Genomic DNA, 20,731 nt, shown 5'->3' on the forward strand with positions numbered 1-20,731 from the left:
AAAAATGGGGAGAACTATCTTATAATTCAATTTTAATGACATTCAGTTAATTTTGGATACTCTTAAGGCAGGATAGGCTATGCAGAACCTATGAAAACCAGTGTGTTTATAACATCTCATGGAACCTCAAAACTGTATTTATGTATGTATGTATGTGTGTGTGTGTGTGTGTGTGTGTGTGTGTGTGTGTGTGTGTGTATGTATGTATGTATGTATGTATGTATGTATGTATGTGTATATATATATGAATCATTATTAAAAATGGTTGAAAACCATATTGAAGCCATTTGTAATTTTAAGCATGAATGCTAAGATCTTGGGGAACTGATCACTGAAATTCCATGAGATTGCAATTGTTTTTAACTTTTGGCATTTATTGCCTGAAAGGATTGATGACTACTGCTCTTAGAAATTCTAAAATCTCTGCCAATTGCAAGCCACTTTCTAGAATTTAAATTAACTGTTTGGAAAAAAAACTGACTGTAGGCAGTTTCATCAAGATAAACAAAAAAGTCTAGATGCCACCTGAAACCTCAAGCCCTTAATATACCACTATTTCCACAAGAATCCAGTGGCATCCAATTTTATTTACTGTCAAGGCACAAGGAACAAGGCCCACACTGTCAGGCATTACATAATAAAGAATCATCATCTTCTTTTAACGACCGAATAATCCCTTGTGGGGTGGAGTCTAAGCAACTGAATGGAGCTATCAGAGTGTTTATTGGCTTGACGCCCTTCCTGTTGCCAATGCAGAGTTTTGTTCAGTAGATATATTCTCATTGTGCCGAGAGAGAGAAATATCTGCCTCTGCCTAGGATCGAACTCTCAGCCCCCTGGTTGTGAGGCGAGAGCTCCACCTCTAGGCCACCACGCCACTCCTATTACGACAATAAAGAATAACTGTAAATATTGTTGTATTTACAAGAATCTGACCAGACTGATTACATTCTCTTGGGAACGGTCAGATAAAAGCTTCAGGGAATTTGAGGGAGATAAGGTCTGTGCCACTTTCTGTGCCCTCTCTTCACACGCACACACACATTCTCTTCACACGCACACACACACTCTAGCTGGAGATTTTATCATATCTACAATAGTGAGGAAAATAACTAAATATGGTGCTTAAATTTTATATTAAGGAAAGAAAACTGGAAATAGAGTCTTACAATGTGTCAACTGCATGTAAAACAGTTTTACACTCAACTATATTTTCAGTTAATACTGTAGAGGTTGTGCTCGACTTATGACCACAATTGGGATTGGACTTTAAGTTGCCAAGCAATGTAGTTATTAAGTGAGTCATCATATGAGTGGACCCAATTTTACAATTATTTTTACTGTGGTTATTTAAGCAAATTGCATGGTTGTTAAGTGGACCATGCAGTCATTAAATGACTCTGGCTTCCCCAATTGACTTTGCCTCTCAGAAGCTAGATGGGAAGGTCACAAATTACAATCACATAACTACAAGATAGTCTACAAGTCATAAATGGGAGCCAGTTGGCAATGGCCCCAGTTGTGGCCATGGGGATGATGGTGCAGTCATTACTCTAAAGACAGGTTGCAAGTCACTATTTTTGAAGCCATCATACCATTGTTAACTGTTGTTAACATTGTTAAGTCAAGGACTAACTGCAAAACCTTGATTTAGTAGACCATTTTGGGAGAAAGGTGTCCATTAAATCTGAATGTTTATTAAATCCAAATTAAATTGCTCCAAATAACAATAGAGCATTACATGACACAAAATATGTGAACTAATGCAAATTACTAATTATATAAATTAGGCTGATTGTTGATTTATGTAAACAAACTGAAAAGAATGGATTTGTTTGTTCTCGCCGACTAGGGCCTGGTTTGCTATATTTTACACCAGTTACATTTCAGAATAGAATTCACAGGCAGTTTGGTGTCAAACCTTTGCATCCATTTAATCCATTAATGAGAAGATTTTGAATCATGTCACCAAGATCTTTTGCTCCAAGTAGGAATGCTACACACTAGCTGAATTTGAGCAAAGGTAACTCTGGCCATGCCCTGTTTCCACCTGTGAAACCAGCAGGAACTGACTCCAGGTCTCCCAAGTAGTAAACTTGTTCTATCAAGGAGAGCAAAACCCTCTCTAAAGCTGACTGGAACATAAAAAGAAATTATTACTGCACAAACAGAAACCATGTCTTGGTAGGACTGTTTCTGTGTTGTCCCATTCAGACTCTCACAGCCTCTGGCCACTAAGTCAAGAATTCTACAGCATCTTTGGCCTAACCCAGGCTATAGATATTCATCTGGACATCAGCAGCATACTAATGATACTATATCTTAAATTGATAGGTAATATCTCTTTGCAGTCTCATGCAGGTGTTACAGAACAGAGGGAAGTAGAACAAACTCTGTGGCCCACCACTGGGAATATCAATCAGGCCAATCCCTCAAACTGACTGGCATCACCCACTTAAGAGAGAAGTAGAATCATGGCAGAACAAGGCTTTCTATTTTAACACTTTGAAGCAGTTTAGGAAGAGACTGTTGTTGAGCCTATAGAGTGCCACCAATTCAAGAGTCTATGGAGATTCTCAGTCATCTAGATCAGTGTTTTTCAACCTTTTTTGTGCAAAGGCACACTTTTTTCATGAAAAAAAATCACGAGGCACACCACCATTAGAAAATGTTAAAAAAATTTAACTCTGTGCCTATATTGACTATATATAAAGTAATTTTCCCACGGCACACCTTACACTATGTCACGGCACACTAGTGTGCCGTGGCACAGTGGTTGAAAAACACTGATCTAGGTCATGGTTATCCCAAAGGTGCTTTTTCAAAAGGCAACCGGACTTCCTTGGTTTTGCTTGAAGATGGTTCTTTTCCTCCAAAAAGCTTCTTCAGTTTCAACTGAAGGACCATTAGCTTTTCAACAACCTTCCCTAAAAGAAGAAGGTGGGCAGTTCTCCAATACAGCTAAAAGATCTCTTCAAGAAAATCCACTTCATCTTCTTCATCAAAATAACTGGCAAAAACCCTCAAAAAGGATTCCAGTTACTCATACCCTTTATTCCAGTGGTGAAATTCATTTTTTTTACTACCAGTTCTGTTGGCATGGCTTGGTGGGCATGGCAGGGGCAGGATATTACAAAATCTCCATTCCCACTTCACTCCAGGGCCAGCCAGAGGTGGTATTTTCCGGTTCTCCAAACTACTCAAAATTTCCGCTACCGGTTCTCCAGAACCTGTCAAAACCTGCTGAATTTCACCCCTGCTTTATTCTCTGCTAGCTCTGGTGCTGCCTATTGACTGGGTAGTATAATCCCAGAGAGCAGACTGCAACTTGAGTCTCATAGTTAATGCTACATAGCTTCAGGTGGAAACTGTGTGCAGAGAGCTTTTGCCCATCTTGCTGGTTCACTGGCTGTAGTCCTTTCTAAAACAAGAGAACCAGGTGACATTAATTCATTTTTTCATCACTGTGCATGAACACTTCACTCTACACCAGTGGTGGGATTCAAATAATTTAACAACTGGTTATCTGCCCTAATGATTTCTTCCAATAACCAGTTCACCAAACTGCTCAGAAACTTAACAACTGGTTTTCCCAAAGTGGTGCAAACTGGCTGAATCCCACCACTGCTCTACACTGCCTTTAAACACCACCCAGAAATTTCATTTCAAAAGGCAGCGAGTTATTTTGGGGGGGGCGTGTTCATCACCATAAATGTGTTCCACTGATGCTTCAGGCCTTGAACTAATCTATTTTTTTCTAGGTGCAATTCAAGGGCTTGGCTTTACATAGCTTGGCTACTCAGGTTATGACTGACTCATCTGATTCATGCATGTCAGGAAAACTGCTTGTGACCCACTGTTGTGGATGATCACATGGATGATTTGCAAGGGTTTGTTTTTCAGCAATCGCCATTATGTGGTGGAAGTCTTCCTGCAAACTTGTTGCCCTAGTGTTAACATTCTGAAATCTGCTAACCACAGAATGCTTATGGTAACTCAGATGAGCTGTGGGTTTTGGTGGTTTTTTTCCATTGTAATTTGTAATGCTACTTGATATAATTACTTATCTATTCTTTGTCATTGTTTTATTGCACTTGTATCATACACATTGCAACTGTTAAGGATGTACAGTAATTGATTGCAAAGTGCAAACTGAATAAATACTTGATAAAATAGTTTGATCAAAGCCAAGATGAGGTTAAACAAATGTCATAACATTCTTACTGCAATTTTTTTAAAGAACAATAACTTTCCACCTTAGTTTTGAAAGTCTTCAATTCTGATCATTATATCTACAACCTTCAGTACATTGCTTTAAGCCGAGGATTCTCTCATTATTGGCTCTGATATAATATTGCTCCGGCTTCCAGAGGTGGTTCAGTGATTAAACCCAAAGGATCCACTCTCAGTGGACATGGGGGCTTTCCCTATTTTTAAATGCAATGACCCGAAACGAGGTGAGAGAGGCATAGTAAATTTCCTACTGATAACATTTTTTGTTGACTTCAAGGATGAATGAACACTTTACCATAGCAGTGGGAAGGTCCATAGAACAGTGCTGCAGCAAGCTGTTAGAGTGGGGCAGGGACCAGAATGAAGGTATCCTAGCAGATGCATGTCTGACTGCATCCTTAACAAAATCACTAGTACAGGGACAATTTGCTATGCATTCTGTGTAACTATTATAATTTGCGCTCTCACTCTGCTTAGTAATAAGTATACCCCTTAGTGTATTGCAATTTCTAAAATTTTGATTGCAACCTTGGTATTAATTCATCCCATTATGACATGAATGAATAATATCAAGGTTGCAATCAAAATTTTAAAAATCCAATAGCCAAAAAGCATCCTATGTATTAAATACTTGTTTAACAAAAAGGACTTTAAATATTAAGGTGTACTTACTTTTGGTGCCCAACTCACACATAAGAGCAAGCATGGAAAAAAAACCACTCTCTTCTTGACTTGCAATCTCTATAATGAAGTGGGAGAAAACAGCTGAGTTGGTCTTTCTTTGCTTAAACTGCTGGACAGCAATGTAAACCCTTGGATCCAACTCTTTCTATCATCCAAGGTACCTCATAAGAGGAAAGCTGCATTTATAAAGTCAATTCCTTAAAACTACTAGATATTTAAAATCTTATTGTTTGAGGAATTTTGCATCATTTTATTTATCTTTGAATTTTTTTAGAAACATTGGTCATGGTCAGTTTAGCCTTTAACACTTGCTTCTCTCTCCTGGGTTTGTTCTTACAGAGCCACATAGAAGACGCCGTTCTCTTCCTACAGCAGAAAAATTAGACAAACTCTCCAAACCCCGGATCTATATTTTTGAAGAGCACGACCCATACAAAATTTCCAAGGCTGCTCTCAAATACAATCCTTCTCCCCGCATTATTGAAATTAGTCATCCAGCAAGAGTGCGAGGAAGAATAATTTGAATTGTGCAGATGTTGGTTTTCCTTGTTTCTGTATTATTTGGGAAACCAATTAAAGGATTTTGCGTCTCTCAGAACTGTAAACTGCCTATCATATACAATGGATCAGTGGTTAGGCCCCTGGCTACTTCTGCCTGATGACCTTAACTCAAACAGATTCTGCTCAGCTTGATCTTCAGCACAATTCCATCTGCCGGAAACATTGCTGGTTCTTTGGAATCAAGTAATATCATAAATTACAGAAATCCTTGCTTAAGCCAATCAGATTCTGGCTGTGATGCATTTCAATACCTTATCTTAAGATGTAGAATATGCACAAATTATCATTTTTTGATAAGAACATAACAAATCCTCCAACATTATATGTGGGTAATTAATTTTTTACAACTAAAGTAAGAGAAGCAAGCAAGAAAAAACATATTAGGCCTAGACTCTATTACAAAAGCACTCACTGGACATTAAAATCCAGATCTTTTAATATTGCACTAAAGCAAACAGAATCTACACCCCAAGGATTTTAAATTGTCCTACACTTGAACAAAGCAAAAATATTTATGTTGTTACATCAAATGTTTTTAAATATTTGAAATTTCCATTAACACAATTTCCTTTCTTTTACTAAACATATTAGTGCTTTTAGGAATACTTGCCTCCATGATGTCCTTTTTATCTAATAGTTGATTAATATATGCATCATAGAAACTTAACAGTTCTATGTATAAGCCAATTCTGTTGCAAAATGCCATGTTTACATTGATATGTTGGTTTACATTTATATTTAGAATCAAATTTGAAAATTTCCAACAGGTCAGGTGGTACTCATAAGAAATATAGAACATTGTGTTTCTACTAACTTTAAACAGTAGACATTTAAATATTTCTGGGCAACTTACAAGTGCTATTCCTTCATTCCTGAATAACATTATGGTAATTCTTAGTTTAGGTTCAGGGGTGCATCTTTTGAAGGCTACCCTAAACTTGATGCAACTTACAGTATCCAGAACTGTTCTCTCCAAAGTGAACTGCACAACAATCAATTTGGAAGAATTGCGGAGAAAGGTTTAAAGGATGGAAAGAGTGCTTTTAGTCTCTATAAAGCTTAGAAAACCAATATTGCCCCTTAACTTTCCCAAATTTATAACATCCAAGAAGATATGAGCCAAAATGTTTGGCTCCATCCACTTTGACAGTTCTACAAATTGTGAAAGAGAGTCTGGGGACCACATATGTACAGTTTGGGGGAAAGGACATATATCAGAAAGTATGCTGCAGAGAGGCATGATCTTATGCAATCAATGTAGTCAACACAGCAAAGTTTAAACCAAAAATAAGCAGAAGATGGATGATTTTCAGTAGATCAAAAAGTGTTTTTAATGCTATTTATGCATGCATTCATTCAATTTATAGCGCTGTCCATCTCAACGTGTGACTCTTGTTAATAATTAATAATTAATTTCAATATAGTAACAATTACCTATAGTCTTTTACTTGTTGAATCCAGCTGCTGAAATCAAGAAAATAGGAATACGTTTTGTGTGAAAAAAGTTGTGTATCCCAAGCCTATATTTAAAACAAATTCCTCAGATTAACTATGCTGTCCCTTTGTTGAAGAACTTTAGGATTTTCTCTATTAATAAATTAGGTTCTATACACCTGAAGTCTACCTGTCCCTGCTCCCAAAAAAATTATGGAATGATTTATTTAACTATTTTACACCTTATTTTGCTGAATTGCGTGTGGACAATGAAACTTTTCCATTCATATACTTCTATCACTATTTCTGTGTCTCCAATTTTTTAATCTTAGAATCTTAATTTTTGCCTCGTCGCTTGCGCGTTTTCAGCAGAATACAGTAACTGATTTCACATACTATGCATTAAGTAAAATATAATAAGTGGATTCATAACCAAATCAAACCATGGATGAACCCAAATAATAGCTCATAGACTAAAGATGATAAATTTAATCACCAAAAAAACCAGTCAGTCTGGCTCTATGAGATTCTGGATGAAAAAAGCCTATAGATATCTGGAAACATCATGCGTGATATTCATCCTTTATCTTAGCTTTGTCCTCTTTCCTGTTAATTTTTACAATTCATTAACTCTTTACTATTCATTTCTTATTCCCGTACTTTCACTACATTCTTTTAACCCCCTAGTCCATTTTGACTACTTTCATGTACCATACATACTAATTTTCCCACATTTAACTTTGATCACATGAACTGAATCACATTTTGCACTCAACATACTTTAATGTTGCCCAGTGATGTTCCTTATTCTCCTGCCTGTCAAAATTCCGCCTTATCCCCATGTTTTATTCCACTTACTTTTTTGGTGTCCACTTTTCATTTTGTCCATTAACATTATTTCTCATACGTGGCCTACAATTTGCCTATTTTTAATCAGAGCCATTCTTTTCTCTGCTGGGTATTCACAATAATTCATATTCTTATGTATTAAAACTGGATAAAACGTGACCCGTCAAAACCATGGTAGACAAAACCGCGCTCGACGAAAGCGCGTACCTGACGTCATCAGCAGCGCGACGAAAATTTTTTAAAATAAATTTAATTGAAATTAAAATAAAATTAAAGCAAGCCGATTCACATAAAGGTAAGGGTTAGGTTTAGCAATAGCAATAGCAGTTAGACTTATATACCGCTTCATAGGGCTTTCAGCCCTCTCTAAGCGGTTTACAGAGTCAGCATATCGCCCCCAACAACCCGGGTTTAGGTTTAGGTTTAAGTTAAGGGTTAGGGTTAGGTTTAGAGTTACGTTAAGCGTTAGGGTTAGGTTTAGCGCTAGGTTAAGGGTTAGCGTTAGGTTTAGCGTTAGGTTAAGGGTTAGGTTTAGCGTTAGGTTAAGGGTTAGGTTTAGGGTTAGGTTTGGGGGGGTTAGGGTAAGGTTTTCGCTTTAATTTTAAATTTACTGCTCACAGCGCAATGTTTTTGTCGCGCTGTGATGACGTCACGTACGCGCTTTCGTCGAGTGCGCTTTTGTGGTGGAACCGGATAAAATTGCAATGTGCATTATATGGGGCTGTCTTGGAAAGCTACTTTGAAACTCCAGTTGGTACAAAATACAGATCCCTTCCTCGTCTTGAGCGCTGTTATAACCGTGATGGTGAACCTGTGGCAATCGGAGCCATATTTGCTGTCACGGCAGCCCTCAGCTCCTGTGTGCACTGATTTTTGGCCTTCCGGAGGGCCTGGGGAAGCCGTTTTCGCCCTCCTTAGGCTCCAGAGGCTTTCCTGAAGCCTGGGGAGGGCGAAAAACAACCCAACGGGCAAACTTCCAATCCCCTAATCATCTTTGTTGCTCTTCTCTGCACTCTTTCTACAGTCTCGATGTCTTTTTTTACATCGTGGCGACCAAAACTGAATGCCATATTCCAAGTGTGGCCTTACCCAGGCATTATAAAGCGGTATTAACCCTTCACGTGATCTTGATTCTATCCCTCTGTTGATGCAGCCTAGAACTGTGTTGGCTTTTTTGGCAGCTGCTTCCCACGGCTGGCTCCTATTTAAATGGTTGTCCACTAGGACTCCAAGATCCCTCTCACAGTTACTACTATTGGAACAGTGTAAGTTTTTACGAAGATGTTGGATAACCATTTGTCTGAAGTGGTGTGGGGTTTCCTGCCTAAGCAGGGGGTTGGACTAGAAGGACCTCCAAGGTCCTTTCCAACTTTGTTGAATTATAAATTCAACAGGCACCGCATACACTGTACCTGTGCCTTTGGTTTTCCTTGCCTAAACGTAGGACCTTACTTTTCACGCCATTCTTTCTCCATCCTTTCCTTCCCCAGGAAGCCCCCTCGGCTCTCCCTCTTCAGCCTCCCTGACATCCCCCAATTCCTTCCCCCTCCTGTTTTTTTACCTCAGCTTCTCCCCTCGCCCGCGTTCCTCTCCCCTCCCGGCGGGTCGCCAGAGCCGGCTCCCCGCTCCCTCCAGGTCCCCGCTGGGCTCCGAGACCCTCACCTGCCTCACCTGTCCCTCCTTCTCCGCCGCCCTTCGACGTTTCCCCCCCTCCTCACCCCTCAGCTTTCCACGCCCCTCCACCCCACATTTTTACCTCAGAGCTCCCTCGGGTCGGCCTCCCCCCCTCCACCCATCGACGACCACCCCACCCCCCCACCCATCACCCGCGCGCACCCCTCACCTCCTCCCAGCCCCCCCCTCTCGCGCGCGCGGCCCTCCCCTCCCGCTCCGTTCCCGTGCGCGGCGGCCAATCAGCGCGCGCCTCCACATCCGGGGCTCTCCTGCCTCCCCCCCCCCGCCGCCGTTCTCACTCTCGGCTATGGCGGAGGTGAGTGTGTGAGAGAGAGGGAGTGGGGGGGAAGGAGAAAGTCGGCTCCCTCTCCCCCTCCCCCCTCCTCCCCTCCCCCCTCCGAAGAGAAGGGGGCACCCCGCGGGGGGAGGGGGGAGACTGTCGGGGAGCAGGAAGTGGGGAGCCAGGGCAGGGGCTGCTTTTGGGGAGGGGGGAGCAGGTGGGACTTGCAGGTGAGAGAGTTCCTGGGTGGGGGGGATGTGGGGGGGGATGAAGGGGCCGGAGAGGATGGAGGAGTTGGGACTTGGGTGGGGGTGCAGCGCCTGGGGTCGGAGGGGCAGGGCAGGAGGGGAGTCTCGAGTGGGTCAGAGTTTGTGGGGTTATGGTGGGGGGGGAGGTGGGAAGGTGTGGCCGAGCGGGGGGCACTTCGGGAGGGTCGTTAAAACTTCTGGAGGGACTTTGGGTTACTGGGGGGGGGGCTCAGCAAGGATGGGCAGGTTTAGACGATGGGGATGGAGGGGGGCAAACTTGTGGACCAGAGGAAGATTTGGGGGTGCAGAGCTGAAGGTGGGAGTGCTGAGGCCTTCTGGGTGTGGGGGGCAGGGAGCTGATGAGGGATTGGGGTGCTCTGCACAGATCTGGGGTGCAGGGGAGGTAGAACGTGTTGCCCTTAGGATTGGGGGTGCAGGATTGATTAGAGGGCAGGTGTTGCAAAAGCAACTTGGATTCTTGAGAGTTTGCAAAAGATTTTTTTTTGGGGGGGGGTATTTTATAAATACGTCTTGAGGGTTTGCGGATGCTCGCTTCGTGACTTTTTCCAGGGTTTAAATATTGAGGTCAGGGTGGGGGTCTTTTATGGGGAAACAGCTGTGTTTAGAGGAATTCAAGAAAAATTGGGGTTTAGGCCACTTCGGTGGAGTTGGGGTTACTTTTTGGGGAGGTGGGGATAACTTGAGGTTTGCCTCGGATAGGCCACAAATGAATGGGGGGTGTTCTCAGGACGAAGTGGCTCCCGAAATTAAGGAGTCCGGGGATAGGTGCGAATGTTGTGTGTCAAATGGTACAGATGGGACGTGGTATGGTTGGCATGCTTCTAATCAGGATATTCATCTACAAAGATGTCAATTTTTGGTGTGATAAATATAAAGTACCTGGAGGGTTACGTTTTGAATTTGCAAAATGGAGGAAGGGGTGACCTTCCGTAGACAGGGGAACATAACTGAAATTTGGAGAATCGAGCTAGAAATGGTGTATCTCCTGAGGGGGAAAAGCCAGAAACTCTAAGAAGCTCGATTCAGGTTTGAAGGGAAGATAAAAGAGTAGGGAATATTAGAAAAATACATGTAGGATATTTGGGGAGAAGGACTTGGAGCTGTTGACTAATTGGTGTAGTCCATGTTCAAGGTTGCACTTGGTGGAAATAACTGCACTTGGAAGAAAAGAGATGATGTAGCCGTATTTGTTTAGAAACTAACACCCGGCTTTGAAGAGCAACAAGCTTTAAATCTGACAAATACTGGAGACATGCAGAAGGCTTGAACATCCCATCTAAAGATCTCAAGAGGGTCAGTTTGGGGGAGAGGGGGTTGGCCATCTGAAGAGACAACAAAACAAAATCTTGAGTCATCCAGTGGCCAAGATGAAAATGAAAAATTGTGGTTTTCTGAAAGGGGATGATGCATTTCCGCAGACCATTGGGGAATTAAAAGTAAGGGAGTTCTTTAAAGATTACATCTGCTTTGCAATGGCCTTGGCAGAGGTTTTGAGTAAAGAAAAATAATTGGACATGAGTGAGATAAGGTGGAGGCAGCTGGAATTTGGGTGGGCTGAAGATGAAGGGCAAGAAGATAAAGAGCTGTGTGAGGGAATGTGAAAAGGAGAACTTAGAAACGGGGGAGAGAAAAAAAGAACTGGTGAAATGGAGGTCTTCACTTCTGTAACATTTGTGCAGAGTAATGAAGTCAGAAGGGACCTTGGAGGTCTTCTAGTTCCTTCCAGTTGCTCCTTTGATGAGTGTTCATTAATGTCTTAATCTTCACCTTGAGCTTTTTTTTTAATTTGGTGGGATTATATAGGTGTAGGATCAGAGTTTTAAAAAAATAGGAAATAGACCTTTGGGTGTGTAAAATGTAGTTATCTTACTTCAGATGTTGTACATTAAATATGTGTACACTTCAAGGATAGTTTGGAGGAAAGGTTTTAGATCTCACACAAGGGCAGCAATTACCTCTCTGCTGTTACTTAAACCATCCCATCTTTCTTCTGGCTTCTGCATGGTACCAAAAATACACATCACTATTTTATGGGACAGGGTGGCTCAGTGGCTAAAACACTAAGCTTGTCAATCAGAAAGGTCGGCAGTTCAGTGGTTCAAATCCCTAGCGCCGCGTAACAGAGTGAGCTCCTGTTACTTGTTCCAGCTTCTGCCAACCCAACAGTTCTAAAGCATGTAAAATGCAAGTAGAAAAATAGGGACCACCTTTGGTGGGAAGGTAACAGCGTTCCGTGTGCCTTCGGTGTTTAGTCATGGCAGCCACATGACCACGGAGACGTCCTCGGACAGCGCTGGCTCTTCGGCTTTGAAACAGAGATTAGCATCGCCCCCTAGAGACGGGAACAACTAGCACATATGTGAGAGGGGAACTTTTACCTTTACTTTATGGAGTCAATTCACAACTTAATCCTGAAAACCCTCGACATTTTGACTTTTGAAATGTCAGAATGGTAAAACTCCATTATTTATGGACGCTGATTTATATTTTAGTATGTACACCTTTTTATTGCTTTTTGTGTTTTTATTGCATTTTAAACTATAATTTCCATGAGCGTGGCTAACGGAATAACAAGAGTTGGAAGGGACCAAATGCCTGCTCAAAGCAGTCAACTCTATACCATTTGAGACAAATGGTTGTCCAATCTCTTCTTAAAAACTTCCAGTGTTGGAGCACCCACAACTTCTGGAGGCAAGTTGTTTCACTGGTTAATGGTTATCTCAGGAAATTTCTCCTCAGTTCTAGGTTGCTTCTCTCCTTGATTAGTTTCCACCCATTGCTTCTTCTGCCTTCAGGTGCTTTGGAGAATAGCTTGACCCCCTCTTCTTTAAGGCAGTCCCACAGATATCGGAAGACTGCTATCATGTCACCCCACCAGTCCTTCCCAGTAGATGGGCAACTAGGAATATTTAAAATAAATAAATAATGAATAAGTCTATCCTTGTTCCAGATGTTAATGCTAATGTGTGTAACCTCTAGGCTATAAAGAAGAAAGATCGGTGTGCCAATTTAAGGGGGAAAATTCACATGTTCACAGCTGTCAGGTTCTGTATGGACTGTGAAATTGGATTGTGACTGTGAAGCGGTACTGTGGGTGGACAATCTTTTTATTTATTTTATTTGAAACACTCTTGTGCTGCCTTTTGTTTGGGGTTAGCGTCTTAGGGCGAATATATCAAATCCTGATTTAAATATCTTTTTTTTTAAACTGAAATTTGATGTCCCCAAGGAAACCATAGGCATCGGGGTCTTGGTGTCTCATGAAGTGTGACCTCATTCTAGAACACATTTTTTTCCGCAACTTGGTTCCGAGATGTGTTGAACTCATAGAATTCTCAAGGGGCATCGCTGAAATTGCCTGTGAATGATAGAAGGTGATGTCCAGCATTTCTGGAGGCATGAAATTGAGGATATGAAGTAGAGTATCACTGCCTATTTTATCTCACTCCCAACTCTGCTTTTCCAATATTATCCATTGCTGACCTGATGTTGGTGATTTGTTTAAGGAAGAAGCTGCTCTTTTTGAGACAGCTTTGAATAGGAAAATAGACTTTGGGAATCATCCGCGGGGTTTCTCAATGCCGCCTTGATTTTATTTCTTTATATTAAATCTATGCTCTTTTCCTATCAAATGCAATGCTCAGGAAACCCACCGTAATAAAATAACAAGCAAAATAGGTTTTATATTTTATAGACATGCAGACAAAATCTATTTAGAATAGGACAGCACCAAAAATAAATAAACACTGATTAAAATGTTTCAATTTTTTTTAAAAAAAAATGTCAGGTTAAGCTGCCAAATCTTGCCTGATTTCTTTTTGATAAAAAGATTAAAGCAGGGAAAAGAATAACAAAAGTGGATTTAGCTTGGTCTTCCTTTGAAAAGAAAAAGTTCCAAAAATTGGAAATAATCTTTAGTTAGTTTTTCCTGCCATTTTTGGAGGATCAGTAATGATGATCAGTACCCTTCTAGATTAATAGAAGTCAGAAAAATTCTTAAAACATCACCACTTTCTGAAGTAGATTACTTCCCCTTAAAGTTATCCACATTTTGTGGTCAATCATGCCAGATTCTACTGAGAATTCACGGTGAACAGCATGAAGATTACTATCGGTCCCAATGATAAGTCTTCACGCTGTTGTCCAAAATGTAGTTTGGAAGATCCAGAATAAGTTTCTTTGAAATGTGTTTGGATATTAGTAGCTCGGGTTGGTAGTTAGGCTGTTGGTTTGTGCTCCGAGCTTGTCAATTTGGTTGCAAACATTTCGCCACCATTAGAGGAGACGTCATCAGTGCGTTTTGTTCAAACAATTCAAAATGCATTGACGATGTCTCCTCGAATGGTGACAAAACCTTTGCAACCAAATTGTCGATCTCAAACCAACAGCATAAGTTTCTTTGCTTGGAGCAGTGCTGGGTGCAATCTGAAAACTGGGATAAACAGTAATTTATTTGGGTTCTTTCCCCCCACCCCCAAATAGCTGTACTATCTTCTCAAGGACAAAGTCATTGAGTTTACTCAGCAGCTGTGAGCTCCAAGGTTAAACTAAAATATGCATTAAGATTTGGGTATCTGCTAAGACTTAATACTGTTAGAAGAATCCTTAATGTTCCTGTTCCTCCTTGATTACTAATCAGAAGAGAGCTAGAAGGGACCTTGGAGGTCTTCTAGTCCAGTTCCCTGTTCAAGCAGGAAAACCTATATGCATGATGGTGAACCGCAACCAAGTGCTCAAACAGGAATGCACATGCATGTGCACACCAGAGCGCGGAAACCTGACGACTAGCTGGCCAGTGCGCATACACCAGTCATTGGGTACATGCACACTTGCGCCAACCACCTGGTCTTCGGGTTTCCGTGTGTACATGCATGCTGTTTAGCTGGTCTTTGGGTTTCCAGTGCTCTGGCGCAAGCAAAGACCAACCGGCCAGTGCACATGCATGCGCCAGAAACCCCAAAACCAGGTGGCTGGCACTTGTATGTGCACCGGACAGCTGATCTTTGGGTTTCCAGCACTCCAGCACACACGAAGACCAGCTGGCGAAAACCAGGAAAAAAAGCAGAAAAGCAGCTGGCGAAGGTGCGCGTGCCCACAGAGAGGGTTCTGCGTGCCTATGTTATTTCAGACAAGCGGCTGTCCAATCTCTTAAAAATCTCCAGTGATGGTGCACCCACAACCTCTGCAAGCAAGCTGATACACTGGTTAATTGTTCTGACTGTGAGGAAGTTTCTCCTTAATTCCAGGTTGCCCTGGAGCATGCAAACGAACGGTGAGGCAGCCTACTCATAGTTTCCATCTGATTTGCACCAAAGGATTGTCCAGTAAAACCTAAAGTCTCGCCGCTGAGTTCAGAGTCTAACTCCCATGTTTGGTTCATCTGTATTTTCCTTTTTAAGCCTCGAAGACTTTTAACCATGCAGAATTACCGAGTAATAAAGCGTCAAGCGTACCCCTTAGGTACTTTATAAATATAAGGTTTATAATCCAGCAATATAAGTGTGCAGTTAATAATACTATGAAGTCTTCCTGTCTGTAATTGTTGTGTAATAGAATTTCTGAGATATTGGCTTCTTTCATTTGGGTAGCAAAAAGCAGAGGTTGTTTTGGGGGGGGGGGTTAGTTGTGAATTATTATACAGTATCTTTTGAGAAAAGGAAGGACTCACTTGGATTTCCTATGTTCTCTAGCCATTAGATTTGGCAGGAAGTTCCTCCTTAGTTCTAGATTGCTTCTGTCCTTGATTAGTTTCCATCCGTTGCTTCTTGTCCTGCCTTCTGGTGCTTTGGAGAATAAGTGAAGCCCCTCTTCTTTGTGGCAGCCCCTCAAATATTGGAGCGTTGTTATCTTGTCATCTATTTCATCTGTTTCGATATGAAACCAAACCTAATCAGGTGCCTTGGAGAATAGCTTGACTCCCTCTTCTTTGTGGCAGCCCCTGAGATATTTGAAGACTGCTATCATGTCTCCCCTAGTCCTTCTTTCCATTAAACCAGACATACCCAGTTCTTGCAACCGTTCTTCGCATGTTTTAGCCTCCAGCCCCCTGATCATCTTTGTTGCTCTTCTCTGCACTCTTTCTAGAGTCTCATCTTTTTTACTTCGTGGCGACCAAAACTGAATGCCATATTCCAAGTGTGGCCTTAGCAAGGCATTATAAAGTGGCAGTAACACTTCACGTCATCTTGATTCTATCCCTCTGTTTATGCAGCCTAGGACCGCGTTGGCTTTTTTGGCAGCTGCTGCACACGGCTGGCTCATTATTAAGGGATTGTCCACTAGGATGCCAAGATCCAACTCACAGTTGCTACTATTGGAATACTGGAGGTTTTAAAGAAGAGATTGGATAACTGTTTGTCTGAAGTGGTGTATGTTTCCCTGCCGAATCAAGGGGTTAAACTAGAAGAACTCCAAGGTCCCTTCCAACTTTGTTAAATTATAAATTAATTACGAAGTATTGAGCCAGGTACCCCCTACGCCCATGATGGTGAACCTGTGGCACGTGTGCCACAGGTGGTACATGGGGCCATTTGTTAGGGCATCCACGTGCTGGCCAGCTGACTTTGGCCTTCTTTTGAGGCCATTTTTCGCTCTCTCGAGACTAGCCTCCAGAGCGTGAAAAACCGGCCCTATGGGCAATAGCAATAGCAGTTAGACTTATATACCGCTTCATAGGGCTTTCAGCCCTCTCTAAGCGGTTTACAGAGTCAGCATATCGCCCCCACAGTCAGGGTCCTCATTTTACCTACCTCGGAAGGATGGAAGGCTGAGTCAACCTTGAGCCGGTGAGATTAGAACCGCTGAACTGCAGATAACAGTCAGCTGAAGTGGCCTGCAGTACTGCACCCTAACCACTGCGCCACCTCGGCTCTTCCTAAATTTCACCATTCCTAAACTTCCGAGTTGCCCGTAGGTCTGTTTTTTGCCCTCCGGAGCCTTCAGGAAAGCTCCTGAGGCCTCCGGAGGGCGTCCTGGGGGGGAGCCTGTTTTCACCCTTCCCAGGTTCCTAGAAAGCCTCGGGAGCCTGGGGAGGGCGAAAAAACCGCGCCAAAAGGGGAGGTGTCCACTAGTCACGTGCACATGTGCGCGGGGAGTGTGGTCACACACAGCATTATGAGTATGGTGCTTCCGAGCACGACCCCCCCCCCCGTGCCCCCCCGGCTTTTGGCACAGGAGCCAGAAAAGGTTCGCCATCACTGCCCTACTCTATCCCTGTGCGTTTGGTTTTCCTTGACTAAATGTAGAACCTTGCGTCAGAACATTCCTTGCTGAAGAAATTACCTGGGGGGGGAGATTCTGGTTGAAAACATCTGTACATCCTTTTATCATGAAAATGGATAACCACTGTAGATGGTCATCAAGAGGATTAAGGAACCTAAGCACTGACTCCAGAGAGCCTGCAGATAAATGGGGTGCTAAGGTAAACCTATCAACAGGTCAAGACTTTGTAACCTAACCCCACCCCACGCCTTACAATTAAGATTTGATTAAAAAGTCTCTGGCAGCCTCCATTTCTTCATGAGGATTAGCTGCTAGGGACTTGGCATTAGTCTTGATAACTAGATGTATTTACCGCAGCTGCTCTATTTAGGTTTGTTACAGTGGTGAAATCCTCCTGGTTCAGCCTGGTTCGACTGAACCGGTAGGGACGATTGTCCTTGGTTCTGCAAACCGGTAGTTTTTTTAAAAAGCTTCCGAGGATCGCGCGGATCAGCTGGGAACTGCATGATCGTCAGAAGCTTGTTTTTCCCACTTTTTAAAGCATTTTTTTCCTGCCTATTCGCCCAAACCAGCAGGAAAAAAATGCTTTAAAAAGTGAAAAAAAGTTGGCCACACCCACCGTCGCATGAACAACCCCCCCCAATCAAGCCACGCCCACAGAACCAGTGGGAACAAAATTTAGATTTCACCAGTGGTTTGTTAGGACGTGATTCTTGACTCCATTTTTTGGGTTTTTTGGCTTCCCTTCAGTAGTTTCAGGTTGTTGGAGATGCCTGGACAAATCCCTGCAGTTTTCTTGGCAAGGCGTCTCTGGTGGTTTGCTATTGCCTCCTTCCTAGGGTTGAGAGAAAGTGACTGGCCAAAGGTCACCAAGCTGGCTTCGTATCCAAGGCAGAACTAGAACTCTCTTGGACTTACTTGGACTTGGACTTAATCTTCGTAAATGTCAACGTCCTTAAGGCAGTGACCGTTGCATTGTGAAGGCCAGGGGCAGGACGTCACGGATTACAGCACGCCATTGATTCCGATTTAGGGCGGCTTGTTGGGCATCGGTTATTGAAAAATGGAGTGGTTGAAGATCGTGAGCCACTTGGGATATCCACGTTTTCTTTGGGGCATTTCGTGCGATTTTCCACCTATCCGGTCGCAGCGAGTTAATCGATCGGTAAGGTAATCGGCTATTGTCCATACGGCAAACGTGTCCAAACCACCTAAGTCGTTGTCTTCTTAGGTAAAGTTCGATTGTAGTTTGGTTTTTACACAGCTGCAATACTGTTTCGTTTTTCCACCGGTCCCGTAGAGTTATGTGCAGAATGTTGCGTAGGCATCTTAGCTGGAATCCCAGCCTATAAGAACATAGCCGGTCACAAGCCCGGATAAATGGGGAGTGTTGGTTCTCGTGGCGACGGAACCGTGAAACAAGCTGAGAACCCAATGGCAGGACAACACACTAGAACTCTCAGTCCCCAGTTACTCTGGCCCAAAGTAACCCAGCCGGCTTTATTGTTTTTATTTATCATTTATTTATGGAAATTTGATTAATCAGTGTTTTCAAGCTTTTCTTCACCAAGGACCTCCTTTAAATAACTTCTGTGGCCACGGACTATGGCCATGCACCCCCAAGACTTAACTTAAGATTTAAATCATAACATTTCTTCAAGCCTTGGCAGATCCTCCTCTGACGACATCGCGCCCCTCCTCCCCCAGTGGTGGATAGACCACAGGTTAGGAACTACTGTAATAAATAATAAATAAACTCACAGCCTCCTGGTGATTGGCCCAAAATCACCCTACCAGCTTTCATGCCTAAGGCAGGACTAGAACTCACCACCTTCTGGTGATTGCCCCAGAATCACCCAGCCAGTTTTCATGCCTAAGGCAGGACTAGAATTCACTGTCTACAGGTGATTGCCCACAAATCATCCAGCCAGCTTTCATGCCTAAGGCACGACTAGAACTCACCGTCTCCTGGTGATTGGTCCAAAATCACCCAGCCAGCTTTCATGCCTAAGGCACAATTAGAACTCACTGTCTCCTGGTGATTAACTCAAAGTCACCCATCCAGTTTTCATGCCTAAGGCAGGACTAGAACTCCCAGTCTCCTGGTGGTTGGTCTACCCTGTTGGCTTTTATTCCTACGGCAGGACTAGAATTCCCAGTTTTCCGGTTTCTAGCTTGATGCCTTTACTACTAAACCCTCTTACTATTGACACCTATTGAATATACCAAGGAGGTTGTCCCTTGTTTGCTCTTGGGGCAAAATGCTTCCGCATACCCTTTCCCCCTGTATAGGACAGGTCAAACCTGGGTGGGAAATAAACTTTTGCAAATTTTTCAGGCACCAAACCATACACCCGCTTTACAGTTAATGGTTGAAGTTCATGGGCTTGTTTGGATAGCCACCAGAAAAACTGACTCCAAGGCACACATTTATATTTATACCAGCATGTTGAATTGTATGAGAGACTTGAACTCTTAAAACCTACGTAGCCTCCTTAGTTGTAATATAACTAAGCCTGTACTTTTGTTTAGCAGGCAGGCTGTTGCATTTTAAACCAACAAAAGTATCTGAATCTTTTTTTCAAAGACATCCCCATACAGAGTAGGTTACAGTAATATATTGGTCCTTTCCCGGTTGTTTCCTCTTCCCAGTGATCCGATTTATACAATTCACCTTTTTAAAAGCAGGTTTTCCCATTGATATTTTCATGAAGCCCTGAATAGAATAGAATAGAATAGAATAGAATAGAAGAATAATAGAATAGAATAGGAATAGAATAGAATTCTTTATTGGCCAGTTGTGATTGGACACACAAGGAATTTGTCTTTGGTGCATATGCTCTCAGTGTACATAAAGACAGGATACGTTCTTCAAGAATCATGAGATACAACACTTAATTATAGTCAGAGGGTACAAATAAGCAATCCGGAAACAGTATAAATCATAAGGATACAAGCCATAAACTTACAGTCTTGCAGTCATAAGTGGAAGGAGGTGGGTGATAGGAATGATGAGAAGACTAATAGTAATAGTAATGCAGCCTTAGTGAATGATTTGACAGTGGTGAGGGAATTATTTGTTTAGCAGAATGATGGCTTTCGTGGGAGTGGGGGGGGAACTGTTCTTGGGTCTAGTTGCCTTGGTGTGCAGTGCTCTGTACCATTGTTTTGAGGATAAGAGTTGAAACCGTTTATGTCCAGGAGTCTATAGCATAGCAATAGAAGTAGCAGTTAGACTTATATACCGCTTCATAGGGCTTTCAGCCCTCTCTAAGCGGTTTACAGAGTCAGCATATCGCCCCCACAGTCTGGGTCCTCATTTTACCCACCTCGGAAGGATGGAAGGCTGAGTCAACCTATAAATACTTTCACAGCCCTCTTTTTGATTCATGTGGTATAAACGTACAGTTATCCCCTTTCCAATATTACTATCCCGTCTGATTACTATCAGCACAGATCTTACTAAGGTATGTTTGAAGCTAGGCTATTTTTTTATCAAATTAACTTCTTTTAACTTTCATAAATT

At 42.4% G+C, this 20,731-nt stretch overlaps 1 protein-coding gene and 1 long non-coding RNA gene across 3 annotated transcripts in view; one reads left to right on the forward strand and one right to left on the reverse strand.

The window, feature by feature from the left end:
* Positions 1 to 3,215: 3,215 nt before the first annotated feature.
* On the reverse strand, positions 3,216 to 7,130 carry LOC116515804. The gene is made up of 3 exons (XR_004256278.1): positions 6,913 to 7,130; positions 4,906 to 4,974; positions 3,216 to 3,421 (listed from the first exon to the last, which is right to left on the reverse strand). It is a non-coding gene; the product is annotated as an uncharacterized LOC116515804 (long non-coding RNA).
* Positions 7,131 to 9,719: 2,589 nt separating this feature from the next.
* MIER2 (MIER family member 2) overlaps positions 9,720 to 20,731 on the forward strand; it is a 74,441-nt gene continuing 63,429 nt past the window's right edge. For both annotated transcript variants that reach the window (XM_032224966.1, XM_032225050.1), the window contains exon 1: positions 9,720 to 9,751. In XM_032224966.1, the coding sequence (XP_032080857.1) occupies positions 9,743 to 9,751 (9 nt within the window). In that variant the 5' untranslated portion in view covers positions 9,720 to 9,742. The remainder of the gene's footprint in view (positions 9,752 to 20,731) is intronic.

Source organism: Thamnophis elegans, chromosome 1 (assembly GCF_009769535.1).
Source record: "Thamnophis elegans isolate rThaEle1 chromosome 1, rThaEle1.pri, whole genome shotgun sequence".
NCBI classification, from domain to species: Eukaryota; Metazoa; Chordata; class Lepidosauria; order Squamata; family Colubridae; genus Thamnophis; species Thamnophis elegans.